The sequence below is a fragment of the Protopterus annectens genome, chromosome 1.part1 (genome assembly GCF_019279795.1).
Source record: "Protopterus annectens isolate FY-2018-M chromosome 1.part1, PAN1.0, whole genome shotgun sequence".
Classification (NCBI taxonomy): domain Eukaryota; kingdom Metazoa; phylum Chordata; order Ceratodontiformes; family Protopteridae; genus Protopterus; species Protopterus annectens.
In genome coordinates, this window is record NC_056726.1 from 1091561575 (window position 1) to 1091588737 (window position 27163).

At 45.0% G+C, this 27163-nt stretch overlaps 1 protein-coding gene across 1 annotated transcript in view; it reads left to right on the forward strand.

The window, feature by feature from the left end:
- The window catches only part of PDIA6 (protein disulfide isomerase family A member 6), a 512967-nt gene that overhangs the window by 232313 nt on the left and 253491 nt on the right, over positions 1-27163 (forward strand). The window contains exons 9-10 of the mRNA XM_044080139.1: positions 10636-10720; positions 10839-10911. Of these exons, the coding sequence (XP_043936074.1) occupies positions 10636-10720; positions 10839-10911 (158 nt within the window). The remainder of the gene's footprint in view (positions 1-10635; positions 10721-10838; positions 10912-27163) is intronic.

The following is a 27163-nucleotide window of genomic DNA, read 5'->3' on the forward strand; positions in this document are numbered from 1 at the left end:
AAAACAAAATGCATATCATTGCATCTTGTAGATCCAGATTTCACGTGTTTCTTCAGAAAAGATTCATATCCTTGCATCCTGTAGATCCAGATTTCACGTGTTTCTTAAGGTTTTCTTTGTCGGGATGACGTTATCAATTCCCTGAATTACTCTCTGGTCTGTCTGGTGTTCCTAGGGTATTTACAAAGTGTCTTGCTGCTGTGATAGCCTACTGTAGACTACACCATATTCACATTTTTGCTTATTTAGACAACTTGTCCTTGCATAGTGTTTTCCAAAGTGTTAAGAATCTCTCACTTAACATTGGTAAAGGATCTCCTCAGAGTGGTGTTCCAGAGGAATATGCAAAAATGTTGTTCAACTCTTCAGAGGATTTTTTTCCTGGGATTGCCTCATAGAACCTCCGTTCAAAGAGATTTTATTCCACAGGAAAAAGTAGGTCTGTATATTACTGTCCAAATCAAAGCATTTCTCAGGATTGTGGGTATTATGGCTTCTGTGGTTCTCATGATCTGCTGTGCAAGGCCCCACATGAAAATAACCGTGGTATCTGTGGTGCAAGACTCCACATGAAAATAACAGTGGTATCTGAAGTCTGTATGGTCCCTTCAACATTTCCTGAAATTTCAGATTCCAGTTTGGGGGTTTGTAAAGGAGATTCTGTGTGTGTCTGTGTGTATGTGTTTGTTGGGGGGGGGGGGGTGCCTAATTTGTCAGAATCGAGATTTCCCATTCTCCCTTCCACCTCCACCACTGTGTAACAATATATACCTCAGATTTTGTTTTGAGAGCAGTATCTATGTGAATACAAGTGCAGTCAGTGTCTGTGGACCCGAAAAGACAGACCAGCATGCACACATATGAGATTATGTCACTTATTATTAATATTGACTCTCAGTCAATCATGGTCCCTAGACCTCTACAAGTGTTTACAGTAGCAAGTAAGTGGGAACCAGATCTTGCCCTCTACAGACTAGCTGTGATAGCCTGGAATATAACTTTTCAGCAGAGTCTCTCTTTGTAGACATCCTGCATGCTGTCAGAGCAAAATAGTCTCAGACAAGCCGAGCAGGATGAGAACAGACCATCGTGAATTGAAATTGAGTCAGGGGGTCTTCCAGGAATTGATCCAGATTTGGGTAACGCATGAAATAGATCTTTTCACTTCATTCACAACAATCACTTGGCAATATTCTGCTCTAGGACTCCACACAAGAAGTCCTGGAAAGATGGATAATTTTTCTTTCCCTTGGACAGGAATGTTCCTCCATGCTTTTCCACTCTTTCCACTAATATCCTGCGTCTTTCTGAAGTTTCAGATGTTCTCTCCAAAGATCATTGTGGTGACCATGTTCTGGTCCTGCCATCAGCGATTCTCCTTTCTTTTGGAAATGGCTAGGGGTAATTACCACAAGCTGCCACACATATTGAACCTGCTCACACAACACTAGGAGTGTTCAGTACATCCCAGTCGTAAACAATTGTAGCTGACTGCCTGGATGACAGAATCGTAATACATTTTAGTTACATTTTTTCTGAGGACATGCAGGTATTAAATGTGTAAATAGGTAAAAGCTTTCTAGTTAATGCTAAGAAAGGAAGCAGCATCCATTCATGGTTACTGTTTCTCTGGTTATAATGGACTGTTACTCCCTTCCATTGTGGTTCATTTGTTGATCATTTCAGCATGTCTGCCCAAAGATCCCCCTCTTTAAATGCACTCTCAAGTGAAAATATTTTTGAAAGAGGTGTTGCATACTAAGCCTGATAGAAAACAGGTGGCTCCTCCATGGGATCTTAATTTTGTAATAGAAAAACTAGCTCTCTTATTTAGCTGAATGTGGTTCTTAACATGGGAAAACAGTGTTGCTCATTGCTTTGAACTTCGCAAGGTACCTTGAGTAGGGTTTCTTTAAGAGCAAATTCTTCATTTTTTTTTAATCTAAAGTGGTATCCAAGTTTACTTTCAGTTATCCATCTCTCTCTCTCTCTTCTGAGTACCTAAAATGAAGAAGAAAGGATGATGTCCATGGGCAACTCTGTGGTACTATCTTGACAGAGTAAGATCATTCAGGAACTCTGATCAGATGTTTATTTCTTCTGCAAGTAAAAAAAAAAATGTAATTTGCCAAAGCAGACCATTTCTAAGTGGATTCCTTGTATAGTTAGTTACCTTTTGTTATACTCAAATCCAGAAAGAGTCATTGCTCATTCTGCCAGTGCCTCACCTTTGTCTTATGGCTTTTTGTAATTTTTGTAAAGGTTAGGGTTGTATTCTAGAAGCAGCAACTTGGTCCTCTGTGCACACTTTTATAAAGGACTATAAACTAGATTTCTTCTCTAGGTTTAGGACAGGCTGTTCCTTGATCATTCTCCAGGGGCACCTGAACCCTCATCTTTCCTCCTCCCAGTTTATCGTAAGCTATGGTAGTCGACCCATATTGCTAAGGCTACTGCAGCATAGATACTAATGATGAACATAGTACAGTTGTCCAAGTAAACTTACTGTAACAGTAGATGTTTGATCATTGCATTTCCTCCCTCCCTCCACCCCCTTCTACCCCCTTTATTTTTCTATGTCTTTTATGCCAGTGGGGTTTTCCTAGCATTATCCTTGTCAGGGCTTTAGCCTCCCTCTCTCTGTTGACATGAAGTTCTGAAGGGCTTGGTGCCCAAACCTGACTTTGGTCAGCTCATCTTGAGCTGACTAATGGTTTGGGTGTGTGGAAGGTGCCGTGAAGCTTTTCTTATATCTTTAGTAGGATGCAACTTGTATAACTAAGGCTACTGCAGCAGTGATCATTCGAATGTCTACTGTTACAGTAAGTTAACCTATACAGTTGCATTTTCATGACCAGACAAGCTAAGCTGATCACTGATGCCTCAAGAGGAGTCCCTTAATCTCCACCTCTGGACTGTCTCATGCCATTGGGGAAAGCGTTGTGACCTTTATGCATCATTGACCAATGCTAAATGCAGTAGTTACTTTCCTTCATTCCCCCACTGAAGCCGACTTCCCAGGACACCTTGGTTTAGCATTGGCTTCTGTGTTTTCTCTCCATGTCCCCTTATGATGAAATGTTTGCAGAAAGCCAAATGGTGCAAGGAAAAATTATTGTAGTCCCATATTGGTCCAAGCAAGTGTGGTTTTCTGTGTTGTTAATTCTTCTTCTTTCAGCTGCTCTCGTTAGGGGTCGCCACAGCGGATCATCTGTTTCCATTTCTTCATGTCTGCATCCTGCTCTCACACCAAACACCTGCATGTCCTCTCTCACCACATCCATAAACCTTATCTTAGGCCTTCTTCTTTTCTGGTTACCTGGCAGCTTCATCCTTAGCATCTTTTTCCCAGTGTACTCTGCATCCCTCTTCGGTTTCCTCCCACATCCTCCCACATCCCAAAGACATGCTGTAGGTGGATTGCACACTCTAAATTGGCCCTAGGTGTGAGTGTGTGCGTGTTTGTGCCTTCTGTGGAAGGTTGGGCGCCGGTCTGGCAACTCGACACCGTAAAACTCCACTGCCAGTCATGAGCGGACAGGTGATCTGCTGTGGCGACCCCTAACTGGGAAAAGCCAAAAGAAGAAGAACTCTGCATCCCTCTTCAGCACATGTCCAAACCAACGTAATCTTGCTTCTCTGGCTTTGTCTCAACCTTCCAACATGGGCTGACCCTCTAATATACTTATTCCTAATCCTGTCCACCCTCATCACACCCAGTGCAAATCTTAACATCTTTAACTCTGCCACGTCCAGCTCTTACTCCTGCCTTTTTGTCAATGCCACTGTCTCCAACCCATATAACATAGCTGTTCTCACTACCCTCTTGTACACCTTCCCTTTCACTCTTACTGGTACTAGTCTGTCACAAATCACTCCTGGCACTCTTCTCCACCCACTCCATCCTCTCTTCTTCACCTCTCTTCCACACTCACCATTACTCTGAACTGTTGATCCCAAGTATTTAAACTCATCCACCTTCGCCACCTCTACTCCCTGCATCCTCACCATTCCTCTATCCTCCCTCTCATTCACACACATATATTCTTAGTCCTGCCGACCTTCATTCCTCTGCTCTCTAGAGCATATCTCCACCTCTCCTGGGTCTCCTCCACCTGTTCTCTACTCTCACTAAAGATCACAATGTCATCTGCAAACATCATAGTCCATGGAGACTCCTGTCTGATGTTATCTGTCAACCTGTCCATCACCATTGCAAATAAGAAAGGGCTCAGAGCTGATCCTTGATGTAATCAAATGCATCCGTCACTCCCACCGCAGACCTCACCGCTGTCATACTACCCTCGTACATATCCTGTACCACTCTTACATACTTCTCTGACACTCCCGACTTCCTCATACAATACCACAACTCCTCTCTAGGCACCCTGTCATATGCTTTCTTTAAGTCCACAAAGACACAATGCAACTCCTTCTGACCTTCTCTGTACTTCTCCATCAACAGCTCAGAGCAAACATTGCATCTGTAGTGCTCTTTCTATGCTGTTAATTCTTTCTAAATAAAATTTAGTCCTTATTCTGTCTGTCCTGCAATTCTGACCTGGAATGTTAACTTACTCAAACTAACACCATGTTTTTTATAGTTTCATTAATGACCAGAGACCCTACTTTTACACCCAAAGGTGGCCCAGATTCTGTACCAGGAAATTTTACAGAAGTGAGTGGATGAACTTGCTTTCTGTAGTCATGGGTACATGATGTGGTTATTTCCACTTCTGTTTGTCTGCTGTATGACTGAGCAAATCATTTAACCAGACAGTGCTGCTTGGGTTACTGCTGAAAAAGGGACTCTTGCATCCAATAGTTTTACCTGGTTAAGAAAAAGAAATATTGAAAAGGAGTTTCTTTCAAATCTTTGCTATGTTCAGGGTTGGTTAAAAGTGTATAGTTATATTCAGTTAATTTTCAGACTGCTACTGTAAATATAATCAAAACTTGCTCAGTGAAGCAAGCAGCTTATTCTGCTAGGACAATAGCTACATTCTCAGCTTTCTCCCGGAATTATTCTATTGATGTCCGTTATGAGGCTGTTACATGGGCTTCTTTGCAAACCTTCATAACACTGTAAGATGGTTGTGTTCTCATGGTCTAGGTCAATCTTTTGACCTTCATGGCTAATGGTATTTTGTCATGATGCTTCCTAAGAGAAGAAGCTGGGGTCTCCATCCTGCTGTTAAAGTTAATGAACTGGGATAATTTATTTACTTGCATTAACATTAGCTTTTCATGATGCACATTAATTCACTTAAGCTTAGCTGCCCTCGTCACCACTATCTAGTGAAACGTTCCCATTTGGGATAATGTAGAGGAATGCTCCTGAGGGTGAGAAGATTTGGTTTAAATATTTTTAGGTGTATTGTTTAATGAGGACAGACTGTGGAGATGGGAGCAGGTGTGATGTATTATGGGAGCTAGAGGAGGACGAGTTTTTAATCCTGGGAGGGAGACTCATAAAGGTGCTGAGCATCTGATGCCTGCAGCATACCTGTCCAGTCATTCAAGTGAATAGACTGCAAAAAAAAAAATTTCTGCTTTTACTGTATTTGTGTTTCTTCCTACTTTACTTTTAAGATGACGCAAAAGCAAAATACTCAGTTGTATTTATTACTTCTTGGTGTAACTCATTCTAAGCCTTTTAGTTTAAGCACTTTGGCTTCAGATCAGTTTTACATTAAGAAGGTTTGTGGTCTGCACTGTAGTGGCAGAACAGGTAGCTTACATCCTTCTAGGTTGGGAACTGCTGATTGAGGGCTCAGTGTCAGTTATTCTAAAAGTGTATTAATTCTGGTTTAAGCACTTGGGCTTCAGGCCAGTTATTTTACATTAAAAGGGTTCGTGGTCTGCACTCTTGTGGGAGGAAAGGCTGGACTCTGCCCTTCTGAGCTGGGAATTTCTGGTTAAAGGCTTATAGTGCCTGCATATTTGAACTGCTTCCTACTGAAATTGGTACACCTTGTTTGCTGTAGCGTAGACTAGATCCAGGCCTGCTGAATCTAGCTTTGTTTGTATAACTTGAGCAGTAATCCAGGCATTCTTCAAAGTATTCAATTGTATTTATTACTGCTTGGTAGTAACTTGATTAAAGTGTAGCTATCATTCTAAGTCTTTTGGATTAAGCACTTGGGCTTCAGACCAGTTGTTTTACATTAGGAAGTTTTGTGGCCTGCACTGTGGTGGCAGGACAGGTAGCTTACATCCTTCTAAGTTGGGAACTGCTGATTTGAAGGCTCAGTGTCTGTTATTCTAAAAGTGTATTAGTTCTGGTTTAAGCACTTGGGCTTCAGGCCAGTTATTTTACATTAAGAAGGTTCGTGGTCTGCACTCTTGTGGGAGGAAAGGCTGGACTCTGCCCTTCTGAGCTGGGAATTTCTGGTTAAAGGCTTATAGTGCCTGCATGTTTCAACTGTTTCTTACTGAAATTGGTACAACTTGTTTGCTGTAGCATAGACTAGATCCAGGCCTGCTGAATCTAGCTCTGTTTGTATGCTTGTTGTTTGTTTGCTTGTTATTTCCCTGAAACGCTAATACCACCTAAAACGCGGCTTTTCAGTGCTTCTGTGGATCCCTAGTGATATCTGCATTGCTTACTGTACTCATTTCCTTGTTTCACTTAAAAGAAAGTTACTGTCGTTTTTTGCATTTGTTACCTGTAACACATTGCATTTAAGTTACCTGGCACTTGCTCACTAAAGGCACTTGCTCACTAAAGGAATTATATAAGTCAGCACTAAAAAACTGAATTTCTCACTAAAGGAATTATATAAGTCAGCACTAAAAAATTGAATGCACTACAATCACAAAGTCCTCTTGAGTACCTTGTTCCCCATTGGCCCTTTTTTTTTCAATTATAAAGGAATTCTCAATACTATTCTAGCATGTCCAAAGGTCAGTTGTCAATCTTCTCTCCGGTCCAGCTGGTGAATCTGGGAATCTTGAGGCAATGTTACAACTGCCTCATGTACACAGACAACCCTCTCCTCCTCCCAACAAATTCCAACACATGTGAGAGATGCATCCATATAGCCAAACTGGAGGCTAAGCTCTCTCAACTCCGTACTGGCGTAAACAGTCAGGAGGAGAAGGAAACCACACTCAGTACAATTCCAGTCTCACATAGACCTATCACGACAGCAAACCAAGCACATAAACACAAAAACATACTTGGAGGCTCTAAATAAAAATCTGCCTAAGTAGCAGACACCCAAGCAACCGCTACCCCAAAACAAAACACGTGCAACACATAGCTCACAAAGCCAGTGTGCCGAACAGTCACAGCCCTTAAGGCTAAACAACACACCTGATACACTTGTAATAGGTGACTATATCGTCAGGCACACTGACGTCCCGCTCACCAGGCTGAACAAGGAGAAGGTCACGGTGAGCTGCCTGTCGGGCACTAGGATCCGCCACATAATACAAACACTCAGGTCACTCCAAGGCAAGTACAAATATGACTCATTGTCCATGCTGGTGTGAATGACCTGAGACGTACCTCCCTGGACTACATGAAAAGAGACATAGAGGAGCTCTCTGAGCATATGGCCCAGGCCGGTATGACCCTGACCTTGAGTAGCATCTTACCCTCACCAAGAATGATGCCACAATATGAAAATTGGCTTAAGTATTGGTGTCATTCAAAGGGGATCCAATGCCTGTCAGCCTGGGATGACATGCTCGACAAGCCACGATGCTTCGCTAGGGACGGCCTGCACCTGTCACCCATGGGCTTTCGGATATTGGCAAAGGCTCTTGCTACCCCCATAGTGCCTTTTTTAGGCAAGGCTCAAAAGACAAACCCACCTCCATAGGTATCACAAGGGATAAGAAACAAGTAATGCTACTCAATGCCAGAAGCCTAAACCTCAAGTTGCACGCACTCGAAACTCTCCTTAGCATGGAGAACATCGATATCTGTGCAGTAACAGAAACCTGGTTCAAGGCTCCCGAGAGCACCCCAGCACTACCAGGTTATACCTCATACCATGCTTTTCGGCCCCAAAACTTGGACCGACCCACAAAAGGAGGGAGAGTATCAATATTCATCAAAGATACCCACACCTCCAGGTTGGTGGCACAGCACGAAGCATCAGAGACTATCCATGTGCAACTAACAGTGGGTAAAACTGCCTTCCAGTTTATAGCCTGCTACAGACCACCCTCCCTAACCCAGGAACCCCACTCGGCCTTCCTGAGAACACTGGAAAATATGAAGGTTTCTCCAAACACCATTATATTGGGCGACTTCAACTACCCAAACATAGACTGGGAGCATTACTCTAGCTCCAACACCCTAGCCCAAAGGTTCCTAGAATTTATAAACTCAAATGCTATGGAACAAATTGTTACCACTCCCACAAGAGGGGAAAACGTACTGGACCTGATCATCACCAACATGGGCACTCTATGCTCCAGACCAGAAGTGTATCCCTCACTGGTAAGGTTAAACCATAAACTAATCTCACTGGATATTCACATCCCGACACCACCCCCTGCCCAGAAAACCACAGTGAAAAACTTCTCTAAAGCAAATTTCACACTCCTCAAAACCGAGGTGGAATCCTTCAAAGCCCCCGAGCCTGTGGAAAATACGGCCCAGACCGCAGAATCCTTTATAAACGCATTCTATGAACACCTTCAGGAATACATGGATCATGCGATCCCAAATAAAACCAAGACCCAATCCTCCAAAGGCAGACGTCCTGTCTGGTGGACCCCATCCATAAACAAACTATACAATAAAAGGAGGAAGCTACTACATGATAGAGCAAAATTCCAAAAAGGGAAGGCATCTCTGATCAGTATTAGCAAAAAACTACGGGCACTCATAAAATCGTCTAAGGCCAGCTTCGAGAGACAAATTGCACAGGACACTAAGGATAATCACAAGGCTTTCTTTAGTTATGTTAGGAACCTGGGTGGGAATTCCCAGATATGCTCAGAATTAGTCCAAAATGACAACAAATACACTGAACCCACAGACATTGACAACATCCTAGCTGACAGGTTCAGCGCAAATTTCTCCCCACCAAAAGGGCAAATATCTATCCCAGCAGAGTGCTGCCCCTGACATCTCAGATGCTCAGGTAAGAGCCGCCCTCTCCAAAGCAAAAAACACAGCATCAATGGGACCAGATGGTGTCCCGGGCTGCGTCCTACATGAACTCCAAGAAGAGCTAAACCCAAACATAAAACTACTGTTCAATCTCAGCCTTACTAAAGGATATGTAGCCAAAGAGTGGCGTACAGCAACTGTGGTCCCTCTCCACAAAGGTGGTGCCTCAAAGGATCCTGGAAACTATCGCCCCATAAGCCCGACTAGCTTGGTCTTCAAAGCTATGGAAAGGATCATCATGGACCTTATAAATAAAGATATTGGGGACCTACAGACACTGGATCCTCCCCAGTTCGGCTTTAAGAGCAGATCCTGCCTCTTAAACCTGGTTGATTTCTTTGAAACGGTCACCACGGCCATTGACGAGGGGAAGGTGGTCCACACAACCTACCTAGACCTTGCAAAAGCCTTCGATACAGTACCCCACTCGGGCATTATAGATAAGCTCACCAGCTTAAATATAAACCCCTATGTCACTAGATGGGTTGCAAACTGGCTCAAGGACAGAACCCATATGGTTAGAATTGCTAGAGCCATGTCAGACTCCAAACCAGTTACAGGTGGCGTCCCACAAGGCTCAGTCCTGGGACCTCTCTTGTTCGGTATATATTTCTCGGAGGTACAGGCCAACACGGAAGGACTGTGGCTGACCAAGTTCACAGATGACTGCAAACTGGGCACCATAATCGACTCTCCAGCTGACAAGCATCCTCCAAAAGGGCCTCATAGAAACAGACAACTGGTGCCAGAGCCATGGCCTCAAGCTAAATGCCAAAAAATGTATAGTCATCCCCTTTGGCAAAAACAAAGTGCCCACAAATTACCACATAGGTGGTAATCCATTAAGTACAGAAGAAGTAATTAGGGACCTGGGGACCCAAGTTGATAGCAATCTCTCATTTGACAACCACGTGGCCAAAGTGGTTAGAAAAATATTTTATATAGCCCACCTAATCATGAAGGGATTCACATCTAGATCAGGGGAGGTCATCGTGCCTCTTTACTCATCCCTCATCAGATTCATAACCCAGAGGCTCCCTTCACTCTGGAATAAAATCCCAGTCCAGGTTAGGCAGAGTCCCTAATTGACTCTCTTCAAGAGGAATCTTGATGAGTGGATGGGAGATCGTAGGTTTACCCCGGGTATCACTTCTGTGTCACTGTTAGACAGAGGCACAGTATACTAACCTCAAAAAAGGGCATAGCAAAATTAATTTAAAATGGGTGGCGAAAGCCAAACACATTCTGGCTAGGCTTATAAATGCCCTAGGGCAGATAGCCTAGTATGAACCTATGAATCCTTTTGATCTAATGCTACTGTAGTATATAACTTGCATTTGTGTAACTTCCTAATACAACTGTACTTAAACGTTACCATGTAACTGTGTGCAACACGAAAGCTATCTAACATTTACTCTTACTCCGGCATTGTTTCAGTAGAATTTTCCTCCAGTCCTTGATGAGTTTTCTGTTTTTTTTTTTTGTTTTTTTTTAATTCATAGATACTCAGTGAGGATGGCCTGAAAAGTACATGTGAAGCTCATCAACTTTGTATCATCTCTTTCCTGCCTCATATTCTTGACACAGGTATGCAATGTGTCCTGTCACTTAAGAATTCTAACCACTTTCTCTAAAATATCTTAAAAATGATTTGTGTAATTGATTAGAACTGTCTTGAAATAATTTTTGTCTGATTTTGTTGCAGGGGCTGCAGGCAGAAATGGCTACTTAGAAGTAATGCTAAAAATGGCAGAAAAATACAAAAAGAAAATGTGGGGGTATGTCAGTGGCTGGCTTAATTTGTCTCAGAATTTTAAATGTTTATGTGGTTGGTGTCATTTATTTTCATAATTTTTTTTCTTTGAATTTTCTACCCTTTTGGAAGTGTCTTTTAAACCCGTACGCTGAGTTGCAGATCTTGAACATCACATCAGTGAAAACTGCTTGCTTTCTGTGCTTGAAGACTTTGTGGCAGCAGTTGTTAAAGGAGCATATGAAGCACTGCCAGTTATTAGATGTGGCTTCCTGCAAATATCTGAAGTAGTCACTGACCTAAATTGCTGCATAGAGAGTGGCAACATTTGAAGAATCTGTGTATGGAGGTAAAAGAAGGCAGGCCATAGTGGCCTATGCTAAACCAGGGATTGTAGGTTTGAGTACCATGTGGGGTGATGACTTAAGGGGGTGAGGGTTGGCACAATGGTTAAGGCCTTTACCTGGCAAATACAAAGTACAAGGTTTGATTCTGACCTCTCATTATTGGCCAGGCTTGAAGTAATCTGTAGACTGATAGCTTAATGTTTACCTGTGAACTTATGATGAGGGTCCCATTCACAGTCTCTGTTCTGTATCAGAGAACTGTCAAAGACCCAAAATTCAAAGGTTAGGCTTGGACAAACATTCCTAAGCAACTGCGAGACAGCCGTTTGGTCCCCATGTTTTGTGTACTTATGTTTTGTGTACTTATCCTCCACGAGCAAAGACTGCGGTTGCTAGTCATCTGTTTTGCTGAGCAAAAAGAGACCTCACTCACACACCTCCTATTTCCATCTTGGGAGTGCATCATGGGATGTAGACATTGCCCCCCTCCCCAATTGGTGATACCTTACCTAATCCAGATGAGCTCTTCTTGAGTCGCCCATCCATGTTAGAGTTAGTTTGTGCCAGTGACTGATTTTTCTCACTTTTCCCTTGATCTTAGCAGTGTTTGATGGCCCAAATGGAAAAAAACGTGCACAGGCTGTCCCACTCTTGATTCACACTGTACTTCAGACAAATGTTTGTTTGGGACCTGTTTACATGGATGTAAGGTCGCAAACTGTGCACAGGGCCTGATGGTGACCTCTTGTGTCCCCATACCATGTTTGCAGGCATTTCCCTAAGCACCGTCTCCCTCTCACTCAGCTACCAGTGTTCTCTGGTCTCCTTCTTATCCACATGCCCGCCATACTGTACTCAGGCTTCTGTCTGGTGGACTTTGAATTAACAGAATCTTGTGAGGTGTCTTGTGAACAAGAGACCATTACCTCCAGGACAGATGAGGATGATTGCTCCTCCCTAACCTACTGTTTCATCTTGATGATCCCTCTTTCCGAGAAGTCTTAAGGCTTTTGAAGTCCACCTTGGAATGACCTTTGGCCATATGCTTCACTTTCATCTGAAACATCCAAGGACACCCCAATTGTTCCATTAACCAAGGGTACAATATATGCAGCCTTGAAGCACCAAGATTCTGCTGCTTTGGCTCTTAAAGTAGATGCTGTTTGTAAGTCTATTCCATAGTCGTGGAAGATTTGACCATGCAGAGCTACTTGCATTGTAATACTTTTGTGGTTCAGCTCAGGACATAGTCTGTTTTGCCGTCTTACTGCTCATCAAGGAGCCCAAAGCCTTAGTTAAGGTAGACAGAGAAGTATTCTGTGCCGTACAGGGGCTTGAGTCCTTCTATTCCTCTTTTACCTAGTGGACATGGCACTGGTGTAGCATTCCTCCCTTGTCTGCGAAGTCGAACCCTGGGAAGTGTTCAGAAATCTGTTGGGAGTTGTGACTGTGCTGACACTGTGCTGAAGATTGCTGAATGGGCTAGCTTTGGCTGCCTTTCTTTTAAGGTGCGTGCAGTTCAACCCTTATTATACCCATTTAAAGTGAACCATCCAACTCTGAAGTCTCATTCGGTCTCCTCTTCAACCCTTCCAGCTGCAGTAGAAGCAGAAGCTTCCTCACATAATGAAGCCGGAGAGTAAACAGGTTATAGTCTAGCTCTATCTGGTATCAGCCAAGTGGCCAAACACAACTATCAGACCAGCATTTGCACTTGTATGTACTAGTTGAGGCTGCTTGTGGTTAAGATTTCTTAGATTGCCCTGCCTTTTAGATTCATCACAAAAAGCACTGAGTGTTTGATGTGGTCATAATTTACCAAGTCTTGACCCCTTTGAGGGCTGACCTGTCTTGATCCTTTTAATGGGTGGTGAGCTGTAAAGTTCCCCCCTTTGAACACTTAGTGTTTCAATAATTTAATATCCATCCATAAATTAACTCCAGAAGTGAACATGGAAGCAATATGTTCTCTAGTACTCATTGGCATACCATCTTATGTCCTTCACTTTCACTTAGTAGGAGGCCATTGCTAGCCGATCCATGGCCATTTTCTGTGTAAATAAAGTCCCAGCATCAGTTGCTTGGATGCTGTCTGTTTATCGGTAGTGCCTCCTCATTTACTGATGGACTGTATTAGGAAGTGGGCAGTCCTCTCATCAAGGATGATTTTCTCTTTTAGGTTCTGTAGCCAAAATACTGTCTGCACATCATTTTAAAACTGTGTACAATGTTACAGCACAGCAATGCATGTTTTGTGGTCTTTTCTTTAATGGTGATCCATGGAGATAGAGGAGTGACGAATAGAAGGATTCTCCTCTTGGCTCAGTGCCAGGTAATGATCACAGTCAAAAATGTAGTTGTTTTGGGGAAATGGAGAGGCAAGCTGTGCGTAAAAGTAACTGCTAGCTGTGTGATCACAGCTGAGTGGTTGTGTGGATAGTTTGTTAAGGGAGAGGCAGTACAGTGTGCAAAAACAAGCTAGCCTACATTATTGTGGCTGTTATTTTTGTTTTCTATATTTTTGTCTCCACAATTCTCAGCTAGAGCGTCTACTGTGGAGACGTGCGTGAATGGGCGTACCTTCGTTGAAGGTTGTGCATTAGGGCCGGCAACTCAGCACGTAAAAATCAACTGCCAATTATTAGAGGACCAGAGTTCCGCTGTGGCGACCCCTAACCAGGAAAAGCCGAAAGACGCAACAACAACAACTTGCCAACCATCATGCCTCCCCTATCTGTCTTATGCCTGTTCACTTGCTTACCACTAAGTAGTCCCCATTGGAGGGCAAGAAACAATCAGAGCAGCCATCATCCAGGTAGCCTCAGAGGTAGTTTGCAGTGTCACTGGCATTCCCTGCAGCAGCTTTATTTCTAATGAGACATTGCTTTCATTCTCTCCCTCTCCCCACCTAGTGCCATGAGCACCCACAGCGTTGTGGGATATCCTACTGCCTTCCCATGCATGTGCATGCTTCTTCCCCCAACTTGATGAGGGGAAAATGTCTCCAGCTAGGAGTTACCAAGCTCTCATACTGGGCCTGGACATTTTTGATGGTGTGGTGGTCTGCTGCCTGGAAGTTGCTTCTTTATCTGTCCAGAATGACTTGGCCAGTACAGTGCCCTACACTGCCTGGGTTTTCCAGCACTCGGACCATTGCTAAGACTCGGGTCAACTGGGTCGTAGTCAGGGTTTTATCCCTCTTCATCACACAGCTTGGTCATACTGTGGCTGTTTACATCACTGGATCATAGGCAAACTTCAGAAGTGTAACCATTCAGAGTGTGGTTATTTTGGGGTGGAGGGTAAGATATTTGTGAAAGTGAGTGATTCTTTACTCTTGATCACAGAGGACCATCAGTTTAACATGGTGTGAATGTCTGCCTCTGTGTTCTTACATGTTTGCTTAAACAAGCTGAAATCCATTCCTCTGAACATCAGATGTTCCCAGTAAAAAGTTGTTTGTGAAAGCATCTGGTTGTTGATCTGGCTTGCCAAAAGCATTCCAAGTGTGTGTCGAAGTAGGGGGTATTCCTTGTTTGGGATGTCATCCGTTTTTATTTGTGGTTTCTCTGCACCCTTTCAGAAGGATACATTTGAATTTTCAGCCGTCTTTGCACTTGCAATATTCATTGTAAGGATCCATGCTACAAAAGCATTTTATAGCGATGTCAAGAATCTCAGTGGCAACACTCAGATCTGCTCTGAGTTACAGCACAATGGCACTAAATATACAGACCCAACTGATACTGCCAACATCCTGGCAGATAGGTTCAGTGCTAACTTTACCCCCCTCTCACCCCCTAAAGAGCCCATCTCTATACCGTAAGAATGCAGAGTTCCTGTAATCACGGCTGCACAGGTAAAAACCACACTCTCCAAAGCCAAGAACACAGCATCCATGGGGCCAGACAACATCCCAGGCTGTGTTCTACATGAACTACAGAACGAACTGGCATCCCACCTAAGTACCATGTTCAATCATAGCCTCACCTCAGGCTTAGTGCCTTCTGAATGGCGCACAGCAACGGTTATCCCACTCCACAAGGGGGGAGCCACCACGGACCCCGGGAACTACCGCCCCATTAGCCTGACGATCCTGGTCTGCAAGGCCATGAAACGTATCATCATGGAACTTATAAACAAAGGCATTTGTAATCTCCAGACTCTGGACCCCACCCAGTTCGGGTTTGTAAAAGGCAGATCATGTCTCCTAAACCTGATAGACGACTTTGAAGCAGTCACAAAAGCCGTAGACAAGGGAAAGATAGTTCACACAGCCTATCTTGACCTCACCAAGGCTTTCGACACCATCCCCCATTCTGGAATTATAAACTAGGTATAAATACCTATGTCACAAGATGGGTTGCCAAATGGCTCACTGACAGAACCCACACTGTGAAAGTAGCATCCAACTTCAGACCAGTGACAAGTGGAGTACCACAGGGTTCAGTCCTGGGTCCTCTCCTGTTTGGTATCTACTTCTCTGAAGTACAGGCTAACACAGAAGGTCTTTGGCTAACAAAGTTCGCAGATGACTTCAAACTAGGAGCTATAATTGAAACAACTAACAATGTTGGCATCCTACAAAAAGGCCTTACTGAGACAGATGCCTGGTGTCAAAGCCATGGCCTCAAGCTCAATGCCAAAAAGTGCATTGTCATCCCCTTTGGTAAAAACTCTGTACCCATGAACTACAACTTAGGCGGTAGTATACTTAACACTGAAAGTATGATAAGAGACCTTGGGACACAGGTGGACAGTAGTGTCTCCTTTGATAATCACATCGCCACAGTAGTCAGGAAATCCTTCTACATGGCACACCTCATCACAAAAGGTTTCTCATCCAGAAAAAAAGAGGTAATTGTTCCCCTCTACTCATCACTTATTAGACCCATTATAGAGTACAACACCCCATTTGGTATGTACCTCACAAGACATGTAGAATAACTGGAAAGGCAGCAGAAATACCTGACAAAGAGGATTACCAGCCTCAAACATTTGCCCTACGCAGACCGTCTCAAAAAACTCCAGCTTTACTCCATCGCATATCGCCTACTCAGAGGTGATCTCTGCCTAACATACAAAGCTATATCAAACCCAGAGCTGTTGGACATGCTCCACTTAAAGAAATCAAAATCTCTCCGAGCTACACGCTCTAGGGACCTAAACCTTGTCACCACAATAAACAGAACATGCCGGAGGGATAGATTCCTGTCCCAGAGACTTCCCATACTCTGGAATAAACTACCTATATATATCAAACAAAGCTCCTCATTAGCACTATTCAAGAAAAATCTTGATGATTGGATGGGAAATAGGAAATTCACCCCAGGGATCACCTCTGTGGCTCTGCTTGACAGTGGCACAGGAAAATAATTTTCTTGGGTGGCAAAAGCCAGGGTACCTTTTTGGCTGGGCTTGTATAGGCCCCAGGGCCGATAGCCTAGTACCTACCTATGAACATTCAGAATTAGTCAGGATAATTTGTCCCCTTCAGCTTTGAAGAGCAGCACAGATGTCCCATTATTACTATTTGGTTATCTCTCACACAGATAACATTGGCTTTGTACTACTTTGTAAAGAAAGAATTAACCTGCTATGTTTTGTCTTTTATAAATTTCTGTATTTCTTCCTTTAAACTTTCCATCTTCCCTCATGAAATGTAGAATGTTGTCTTGTCTCCTTTAACAATTACTTCTGAGTGGCATAGAATAATGGAGTCTTCACTTAAAAACTTGTATGAATTTGAATAGGGAACCACACAGTGACTGAGCTGGCTGGAGGCTAGAGGAATGATGAGACAAAACCTACACAAACTTCCAGGAAGGAAGAGGTTTTGGGAGAGGGCGAGGCTGTTTATTATAGGTTCATAAGTTCATACTAGGCTATCTGCCCTAGGGCATTTATAAGCCTAGCCAGAGTGTGTTTGGCTTTCGCCACCCATTTTAAATGAATTTTGCTATGCCCTTTTTCGAGGTTAGTATACTGTGCCTCTGTCTAGCAGTGACACAGAAGTGATACCCGGGGTAAACCTACGATCTCCCATCCACTCATCAAGATTCTTCTTGAAGAGAGTCAATGAGGGACTCTGCCTAACCTGGACTGGGATTTTATTCCAGAGTGAAGGGAGCCTCTGTGTTATGAATCTGTCCCTCCAGCATGTCCTATTTATTTCAGTGCTGAGGTTCACGTCTCTCAAGCGCGTAGCTTGATGGGATTTGGATTTTCTGAGGTGCAGCATGTCAATTAATTCCAGGTTGGACATGGCTTTATACGTCAGGCACAGATTGACTCTGAGTAGGCGGTATGCCGCTGAGTAGAGCTGGAGTTTCTTTAACCGGGCAGCATATGGCATCTGTTTAAGCCCTTTGATCCTCTTGGTGAGGTACTTTTGGGGTCTTTCCAGTTGCTGCAGGTGTCTGGTAAGGTACATCCCAAAAGGGGCATTGTACTCAATTATGGGCCTGATGAGGGATGAGTAAAGAGGCACGATGATCTCCCCTGATCTAGATGTGAATCCCTTCATGATTGGGTGGGCTATATAAAATGTTTTTCTAACCACTTGGCCACGTGGTTTTCAAATGAGAGGTTGCTATCAACTTGGGTCCCCAGGTCCCTAATTACTTCTTCCATACTTAATGGATTACCACCTATGTGGTAATTTGTGGGCACTTTTGTTTTTGCCAGAGGGGATGACTATACACTTTTTGGCGTTTAGCTTGAGGCCATGGCTCTGGCACCAGTTGTCTGTTTCTATGAGGCCCTTTTGTAGGATGCTTGTGTCAGCTGGAGAGTCGATTATGGCACCTAGTTTGCAGTCATCTGCGAACTTGGTCAGCCACAGTCCTTCCATGTTGGCCTGTACCTCCGAGAAATATCTACCGAACAAGAGAGGTCCCAGGACTGAGCCTTGTGGGACGCCACTTGTAACTGGTTTGGAGTCTGACATGGCTCCAGCAATTCTTACCATGTGGGTTCTGTCCTTGAGCCAGTCTGCAACCCATCTAGTGACATAGGGGTTTATATTTAAGCTGGTGAGCTTATCTGTAATGCCTTAGTGAGGTATTGTATCGAAGGCTTTTGCGAGGTCCAGGTAGGCTGTGTGGACCACCTTCACCTCGTGGCCTTGGTGACTGTTTCAAAGAAATCGACCAGGTTTTATAGGCAGGATCTGCCCTTAAAGCCAAACTGGGTAGGATCCAGTGTCTGTAGGTGCCCAATATCTTTATTTATGAGGTCCATGATGATCCTTTCCATAGCTTTGCAGACCAAGCTAGTCAGGCTTATGGGGCGATAGTTTCCAGGATCCGTTGAGGCACCACCTTTGTGGAGAGGGTCCACTGTTGCTGTACGCCACTTTTTGGGTAAATATCCTGTAGTAAGGCTGAGACTGAACAGTAGTTTTATGTTTGGGTTTAGCTCTTCTTGGAGTTCATGTAGGATGCAGCCCGGGACACCATCTGGTCCCATTGATGCTGTGTTTTTTGCTTTGGAGAGGGCAGCTCTTACCTGAGCATCTGAGATGTCAGGGGGGCAGCACTCTGCTGGGATAGATATTTGCCCTTTTGGTGGGAGGGAGGAGAAGTTTGCTGAACCTGTCAGCTAGGATGTTGGCAATGTCTGTGGGTTCGGTGTATTTTTTGTCATTTTGGTCTAATTCTGAGCATATCTGGGAATTCCCACCCAGGTTCCTAACATAACTAAAGAAAGCCTTGTGATTATCCTTAAGTGTCCTGTGCAATTTTTCTCTCGAAGCTGGCCTTAGACAATTTTATGAGTGCCCGTAGTTTTTTGCTAATACTGATCAGAGATGCCTTCCCTTTTTGGGATTTTGCTCTATTATGTAGTAGCTTCCTCCTTCTATTGTATAGTTTGTTTATGGCTGAGGTCCACCAGACAGGACGCCTGCCTATGGAGGATTGGGTCTTGGATTTATTTGGGATTGCATGATCCATGCATTCCTGAAGGTGTTCATAGAATGCATTTATGAAGGATTCTGCGGTGTGGGCCGTATTTTCCACAGGCCCGGGGGCTTTGAAGGATTCTACCTCGGTTTTGAGGAGTGTGAAATTTGCTTTAGAGAAGTTTTTCACTGTGGTTTTCTGGGCAGGGGGCGGGGTCGGGATGTGAATATCCAGTGAGATTAGTTTATGGTCTGATCTTACCAGTGAGGGATACACTTCTGGTCTGGAGCATAGAGCCCCCATTTTGGTGATGATCAGGTCCAGTATGTTTTCCCCTCTTGTGGGAATGGTAACAAGTTGTTCCATAGCATTTGAGTTTATAAATTCTAGGAACCTTTGGGCTAGGGTGTTGGAGCTAGAGTAATGCTCCCAGTCTATGTGTGGGTAGTTGAAGTCGCCCAATAAAGAGACCTTCATATTTTCCAGTGTTCTTAGGAAGGCCGAGTGGGGTTCCTGGGTTTGGGAGGGTGGTCTGTAGCAGGCTATAAACTGGAAGGCAGTTTTACCCACTGTTAGTTGCACATGGATAGTCTCTGATGCTTCGTACTGTGCCACCAACCTGGAGGTGTGGGTATCTTTGATGAATATTGATACTCCCCCTCCTTTTGCGGTTCGGTCCAAGTTTTGGGGCCGAAAAGCATGGTATGAGGTATAACCTGGTAGTGCTGGGGTGCTCTTGGGTGCCTTGAACCAGGTTTCTATTACTGCACAGATATCGATATTCTCCATGCTAAGGAGAGTTTTGAGTGCGTGCATGTTGAGGTTTAGACTTCTGGCGTTGAGTAGCATTACTCTTAGTTTCTTATCCCTTGTGATACCTATGGAGGTGGGTTTGTCTTTTGAGCCTTGCCTAAAAAAAGGCACTATGGGGGTGGCAAGAGCCTTTGCCAGTATCCGAAAGCCCAGGGGTGACAGGTGCAAACCGTCCCTAGGGAAGCATCGTGGCTTGTCGAGCATGTCATCCCAGGCTGACAGGCATTGGATCCCCTTTGAATGACACCAATACTTAAGCCAATTGTTGAAATTGATATTGTGGCATCATTCTTGGTGAGGGTAAGATGCTACTCAAGGTCAGGGTCATACCAGACTGGGTTACATGCTCAGAGATCTCCTCTTATGTCTCTTTTCACGTAGTCCAGGGAGGTACGTCACAGGTCCTTACACCAGCATGGACAATGAGTCATATTTGTACTTGCCTTGGAGTGACCTGAGTGCTTGTGTTATGTGGCGGATCTTAGTGTCCGACAGGTGGCTCACCGTGACCTTCTCCTGTTCAGCCTGGTGAGCGGGACGTCAGTGTGCCTGACGATAGTCACCTATTACAAGTGTATCAGGTGTGTTGTTTAGCCTTAAGGGCTGTGACTGTTCGGCACACTGGCTTTATGAGCTATGTGTTGCACGTGTTTTGTTTTGGGGTAGCGGTTGCTTGGGTGTCTGCCTTGGAGGTCTCTGCTGCTTAGGCAGATGTTTATTTAGAGCCTCCGAGTATGTTTTTGTGTGTGTATGTGTTTGGTTTGCTGTCGTGGTAGGTCTATGTGAGACTGGAAGTGTAGTGAGTGTGGTTTCCTTCTCCTCCTGACTGGTTACGCCAGTACTGAGTTGAGAGAGCTTAGCCTCCAGTTTGGCTATATGGTTGCATCTCTCACATGTGTTGGAATTTGTTGGGAGGAGGAGAGGGTTGTACATGAGGCAGTTGTAACATTGCCTCAAGATTCCCAGATTCACCAGCTGGACCGAAGAGGAGATTGACAACTGACCTTTGGACATGCTAGAATAGTATTGGGAATTCCTTTATAATTGAAAAAAGGGCCAATGGGGAACAAGGTACTCAAGGGGAGTTTGTGAGGGTGTAGTGCTTTTAATTTTTTAGTGCTGACTTATATAATTGCTTTAGTGAGCAAGTGCCAGGCTTTAGAGTAGGAATAGGGTGTTTATTATAAGAACTAGATCAGTTCTAAGGGAAAAAGTGAAGAGCAGACTTTGTGGAGCCGAGAGTGGTTTAAACCCAATTAAGCGGAGCTGCCCGAGCCTTCTCTCGCCGGAGCCTGTCCCTTCCAACCCTTGTTCTGTCCTATTTCTCCTTCTCCGATCCAACCCGCGGTTTTGGAGTCGTTGGATCCGAGGGCAATCTGAGTCGAAGGGTTGGCGCCGATGGTACACTGTACCTCAACGCCACTCGGTGGCTTGAGTTTGTCAGAAACGATGGGATCGGATCTGAGGGGGGTGGTCTCTGCTCCGAGCCTGTCGGAGAGAAGCATCCTTTTCGGCGTCTCGGCTCCAGCAGGATCAGCTCTGTCTCCCCTGTTGGGGCAAGGGGGAGCGGCTTCCGTCCTTTCGGCCCAGGAAGCACATTCCTCCTCTGCTTTCGACCTTTTGACGTGGTGGAGAGGGATCTCGCCAGGTCAAGACCTCAGACTGTCTTGTCCTCTGAGTCTCTCCAGACCCCCTGACTCTTGTGTGGTTCCGGCCATCTTGCCGTCTCAGGGACAGCCAGTGGCCATAATGTCCCAGGTAGTTCCGCCTTCGGAACAGCCCGTTTGTGAGGCCTCGCTAGACCGTTCCCCTGACGAGGTCCCCCACAAACACGAGTGTAAAAGGAGGCTCTTGGACTCTCCAGAGTCCCTCACAGAGGACATGAATTTGGATGAAGGGGAAGGCTCCTCAAGGTCACCCCCCGAGGATGTCTCCTTTGGGGGCATCATGGAGCTCCTCTGCCGGGGGGGGGGGGGGCAAAGCCAACCTCGGATGAGTCCATGTTTCTGGAGGCATTCTGCACGGGCCCATCTACCAGTGCCCCTTACGACGGTTCTTCCCTGTTTGGGAAGATGGTCAGAGAGACTTTAGTCCAGATCGAGAAGGATGGGAAGACTCTGTCTGCAGTTGGGATCTGCTTCTCTCCGCTTCAAAGGTCCTTTTTCAGGAACCAGCGAGGTCAGATGATGTGGTTCCGCAAGTCTCTGTCGTTTTCCTGGGACGCTGAGGACTCGCTTCCCCAGAGGCAAAGGGGGATTTGACAGACGTTGCCATAGAGGCAGAGGGGGTCGTAAGAATTTCGGGTCCCGAGAACCTTTCTTGTATAAATCTGGGCAGCAACCCCGAGAGGTTACCCAACTGCTCTTTGGAGGCAGTCGGGTGGTCATCTGTCGCTACACCCTTTGGCATGGGAGTCCATAATTACAGATCAGTGGGTGTTGCGCATCATATCCAGAGGATATTCCATTCCAGGACCCTTCCCCATCCAACAAAGCCCTCCCAGACTTCTCACCCGTGCAGCGGGAGGAGGCTGCAGTACAAATAGATTTACTGCTAAGGAAGAGAGTCATCCATCCAGTCCCCCTAGACCAGTCCAGATCCGGAGTTTATTCTAGGTTCTTTTTAGCGCTGAAAAAGACTGGGGAACCTCGGACCAATCTTGGATCTGTCCATATTGAACCTGTCTATAATCAAGGCAAAATTCCAGATGGTCACGATTCAGTCCATCCTGCCCTATCTGTAGGCCAAAGACTGGATGTGCTCTGTCGATCTCCGGGATGCGTACTATCACATCAAGATGGACAGGTGCTCCCGGAGGTTCCTTCACTTCCGGCTGGGAGCCAATCATTATCAATTTCGAGCCCTTCCCTTTGGTCTCACCACAGCCCCCCAGGTGTTCACCAAGGATGTCCTTCAAGGATGCATCTGCAGTCATAACAAATGGGTTGTCCTGTCGTCAGGCAGCCCTTCGGTCAGCCGGATTCCAAAGTCTGGGTCCGGCTTCGGCTGATGTCGCACTTCACCCGACGTCATCTCTGCTGGTCTTCGGGTATAAAGGCATCAGCCGACACCATTTTCCTCAGTCTTTCTTGCCGCGTGGCGCCCGAAGCAGAAGCTGTTCGCAAGTGCCGGCCGGTCAGATCCAGAGATTACTACTACCGAATACTACTTGAAGACTTCTAAAAGCTAAGTACCCGTTGGGGACTCTTTCTTGCCTCAGCCGATGTCAGAAAAAGTCAATAACTGTTTAACTTGTGGGAAACAAATACCTCATAAAGATTTCCACTCTTACTGCCTGCCTTGCTTAGGCCCAGACCACGACGTAGCAGCCTGTTCGGCCTGTGCTTCCTTCAACCAACGAACGCTTAGGCGTCGGTCGGAGTTTGCTGAACAGTTTTTCGGCTCAGATTTTGCGTACATTATGCCGTCGGATCCTCCGACTACCCAAATTGTTAAAAAACGCAAAGAAAAAGACCGACACTCGCGGTCTGCGGTTTCGGCCGAAACCACGGTTAAGCAAGCCGCGAGTGTCTCGGTTTCGGCCGAAACCGAGAAAACCGGTCAATCTTCAGCCGAATCCATGACTACTACTGAGGCTCCTGCTACCTTAGTTGAATCGGCCTCAGATGTTTTGCCTACTACTGTGGTTCCTAGTGATTTATCAGACACCATCCCTTTGGATGTCTCTACCCCAGCACGTGGTGCTGCTAGGCCTCCTGCAGCCATGTCTATTAAGGCTTTTGCCAGGGCTAAAGCAGCCAAAACTGTTAAATCAGTGCCTGTTAAGCCGCCCTCACACAGGCCCACTTCTAGTTCACAAATGCTTACTCTGGCAGAGGATTTAATATCCTTAATTAGGGGATCCCAATCTCACCCAGACAGGGCCTCTCAGGCCCCAGAAAAGAGACCTAGAGCAGAGCCCCCCGAGCCAGTGTCCTCTGATGATTCTTCGGATGACTCAGACATTACAGATCAGCCAGAGGCTCCTTTTTCTACTTATGAAGATTCCGATGCTGAAGAATCCATTCCATCTGCCTCTCCACCAGAGGAATTTTCCTTTAGGGAAACCTTACATGCCATGAGAGAACAATTCCAATGGCAGGGACAAGATTTCTCAGATTCAAGAAAAAGGCTTAGGACATTTCTGCACTTACCACAACATAGGCCCTTGGCTATACCTCCAGTACTGCCTGTTGTGGATGATGCATTTAATGATGTTTGCACTGCTCCTGATACTTTACCTCCAGCCCCTGCCAAACCAGATAGATTTTACAGGGTACCAGACACTCATCACCACCTATACAAGGCCCCACTTGCAGATCCTGAGACTGTATCCCAGGGGCCTAAGGCAGTAGCCTCGACCTCAGCAAAAACCCTATTCCTTCTGAAAGGAATCCAGGTCCTTAGAGATGGGGAAAAAGTTTACACCTCTGCTACTCTCTCAGCTAGAGCTTTAAACTGTCAGTTTCATATGATCCAATACCAAGAGTTTATGCTTGATCAGTTAACTAAGAAGCTGTCCTCTGATGACTCCTTAGATAGGAAATATGTTTTAGAAATGGTGAATAACATTCAGCAGGTTAGTAACCATTCTTTAAAATGTGGCTATGATGCACTGGAGGCTTCATTTAGATCAGCCATGACTGGCACAGTGATAAGAAGGCATGCATGGTTGAAAGAACAGGTCTTGCCGGATCATGTTAAAGCAAAGCTGTTAGATGCTTCTATGGATAAGGCCAGTCTATTTGGTACACCTGCTCAGCAAGTAGTGAAGAAAATGGAAGAGAAGGCAAAATCTGTACAAACAGTTAAGGATTTCTTACAGGTTCAGCCTCCAAGGTTTAGCAGGAACTGGCCTGCCAAAAATTGGTCCTTTCCATACTCCTCAAAATCTCAAAGAGGCAGGAATAGACGCTTTAGAGGCAGAAATCAATCCAGAGGAGGTGCCTACAGAGGACGACAGTGGCAAGGCAATAACCGAGGCACAGACACAACCACTGCCACTGCAACAACAATCACAGTGACTTGGCTCTGACACCGCCTACCAGGGAGCAAATAGCAGCACCTTTAGGTGGAAAGTTAGCCTTATTTTCGAAAAATTGGCACTATATCACAAAAGACAAGTGGATTTTGCAAACCATAGACCAAGGCTACAGGTTCCACTTCCACACCTTACCAGTAAAAAGAGGAATGCCAAACCTACCTCCAAATCAAAAACAGAAGCTCTAAAGCAGATAGCGCAATTAACAAAGATGAGAGCTGTGGAAAGAGTACCAATAACAGAACAGGGCAAAGGATTCTACTCCAGACTCTTCCTAGTACCAAGAAAAGAGAAAAGTTGGAGACCTATTCTCGACCTGTCCGTCTTAAACACATACATCATTGTCCCAAAATTCAAAATGCTGACCCTACAGCAACTTCTTCCCATGCTGGGCAAGGAGTGTTGGCTGGTAACTCTAGATCTCAAGGAGGCATACCTGCACATCCCCATACGACCAAATTGCAGAAGATACCTCAGATTTCTTGCAGGATCAGAGCATTATCAATTCTCAGCATTGCCCTTTGGCTTATCTACTGCGCCCAGAGTATTCACAAAATGCCTGGCATCAGTAATCACTCACTGCAGGCTACAGGAATCCAAATTTATCCATACCTGGGCGACTGCCTGTTACAAGCGGACAACAAAAGCAAGCTGACAACAGATTTACAAAGAGTCATTTACTTACTACAAGCCCTGGGATACACAGTCAGTTTACAAAAGTCAAGACTGATACCATCCCAAACAAGAACATTCTTGGGTCTTGGAATTGGACACAGTAAAACAAATGGCATTCCTAACTGCAGAAAAACAAAAACAGCTCCCTCTTTACTTCTTGGCATTAACAAAGCAGAACAAACTAACAGCAAGAAAAGTACTGCAGGCCTTGGGCTTCATGGCATCATGCATAATCTTGGTCCCACATGCCAGACTGCATATGAGAAAGCTACAGTGGTACCTAAAGAATTTATGGTCTCAACACAGGCACAGCTTAGAAACCGAAATCCCACTAATCCCATGCCTGAAACAGGAGTTCCTATGGTGGGCTCAAGCATGCCAGTCAAACCCAGGCTTGCCCTTCCACAACTTTCAAGCAAGCCAAACCATCACAACGGACGCCTCAGACCTAGGCTGGGGGGGCGCACATGTTGGACAAATGCATACAAGGATTGTGGACTCCAGACCAGCTGCACCTGCACATAAACCAAAAGAAATGCTGGCAGTAAAACTAGCAATCCAGAAATTCAGACCATTCCTCAAAGAAGGACATTTAATGATAAGGACAGACAACACCACAGTCATGTGGTACATCAACAAACAGGGAGGCACTCATTCATACCCCCTATGCAGAATGACTCTGGACCTTTGGAATATGGCTCTGAGCTACAACATCCAGTTACAGGCAATATTTGTGCGGAAAAGAAAACACCCTAGCAGACATGTTAAGCAGAACCACCTCGGATGCTCACGAATGGATGCTACACCCGGACATCTTCAAGGCCATCACAAAGAAATGGGAATGCCACAAATAGACCTATTCGCATCCCCACTCAATCACCAGCTCAAAACATTCTGCACAAGGACATACCACCCACTTGCATGGAAGGTGGACTCTCTATCCTTCAGTTGGAAAGGCCTGACAGCATATGCATTTCCACCTCTTCCTTTGATGCACAAGGTACTACTGAAAATCAAAGAGGAACGTCCAAGGATAATCCTGATAGCTCGAATTGGCCAAGACAACACTGGTATCCATTGCTGAGGAGCATGTCTCAGGGGAGAATGTGGTCAATACCCTGACGCCTTTGATGTTAACTCAGAACAACTACAACATCATGCACCCAAACCTAAAAACCTTGCAACTGACTGCCTGGAACATCACATAGCAGCAACTAACCCAGACCTATCCCAAAGGGTTAAAGACATTATCCTTGAAGCCCAGACCTTCAACAAGAAGGAACTATGCAGGAAAATGGAAAAGGTTTGTCATTTGGAGTACTGAAAGAGGAAAAGATGTGTCTAACATAGATATTGCTAACATCCTGGAGTACTTGGCAGAGCTTCTACATACAGGCCTGTCCTATTCCTCCATCAAGATATATGCATCAGCTATTTCAGCAGAATACAGCTTCGATCCACCTGTCTTTTCACATCCTCTACTCAGGCAGTTCCTCA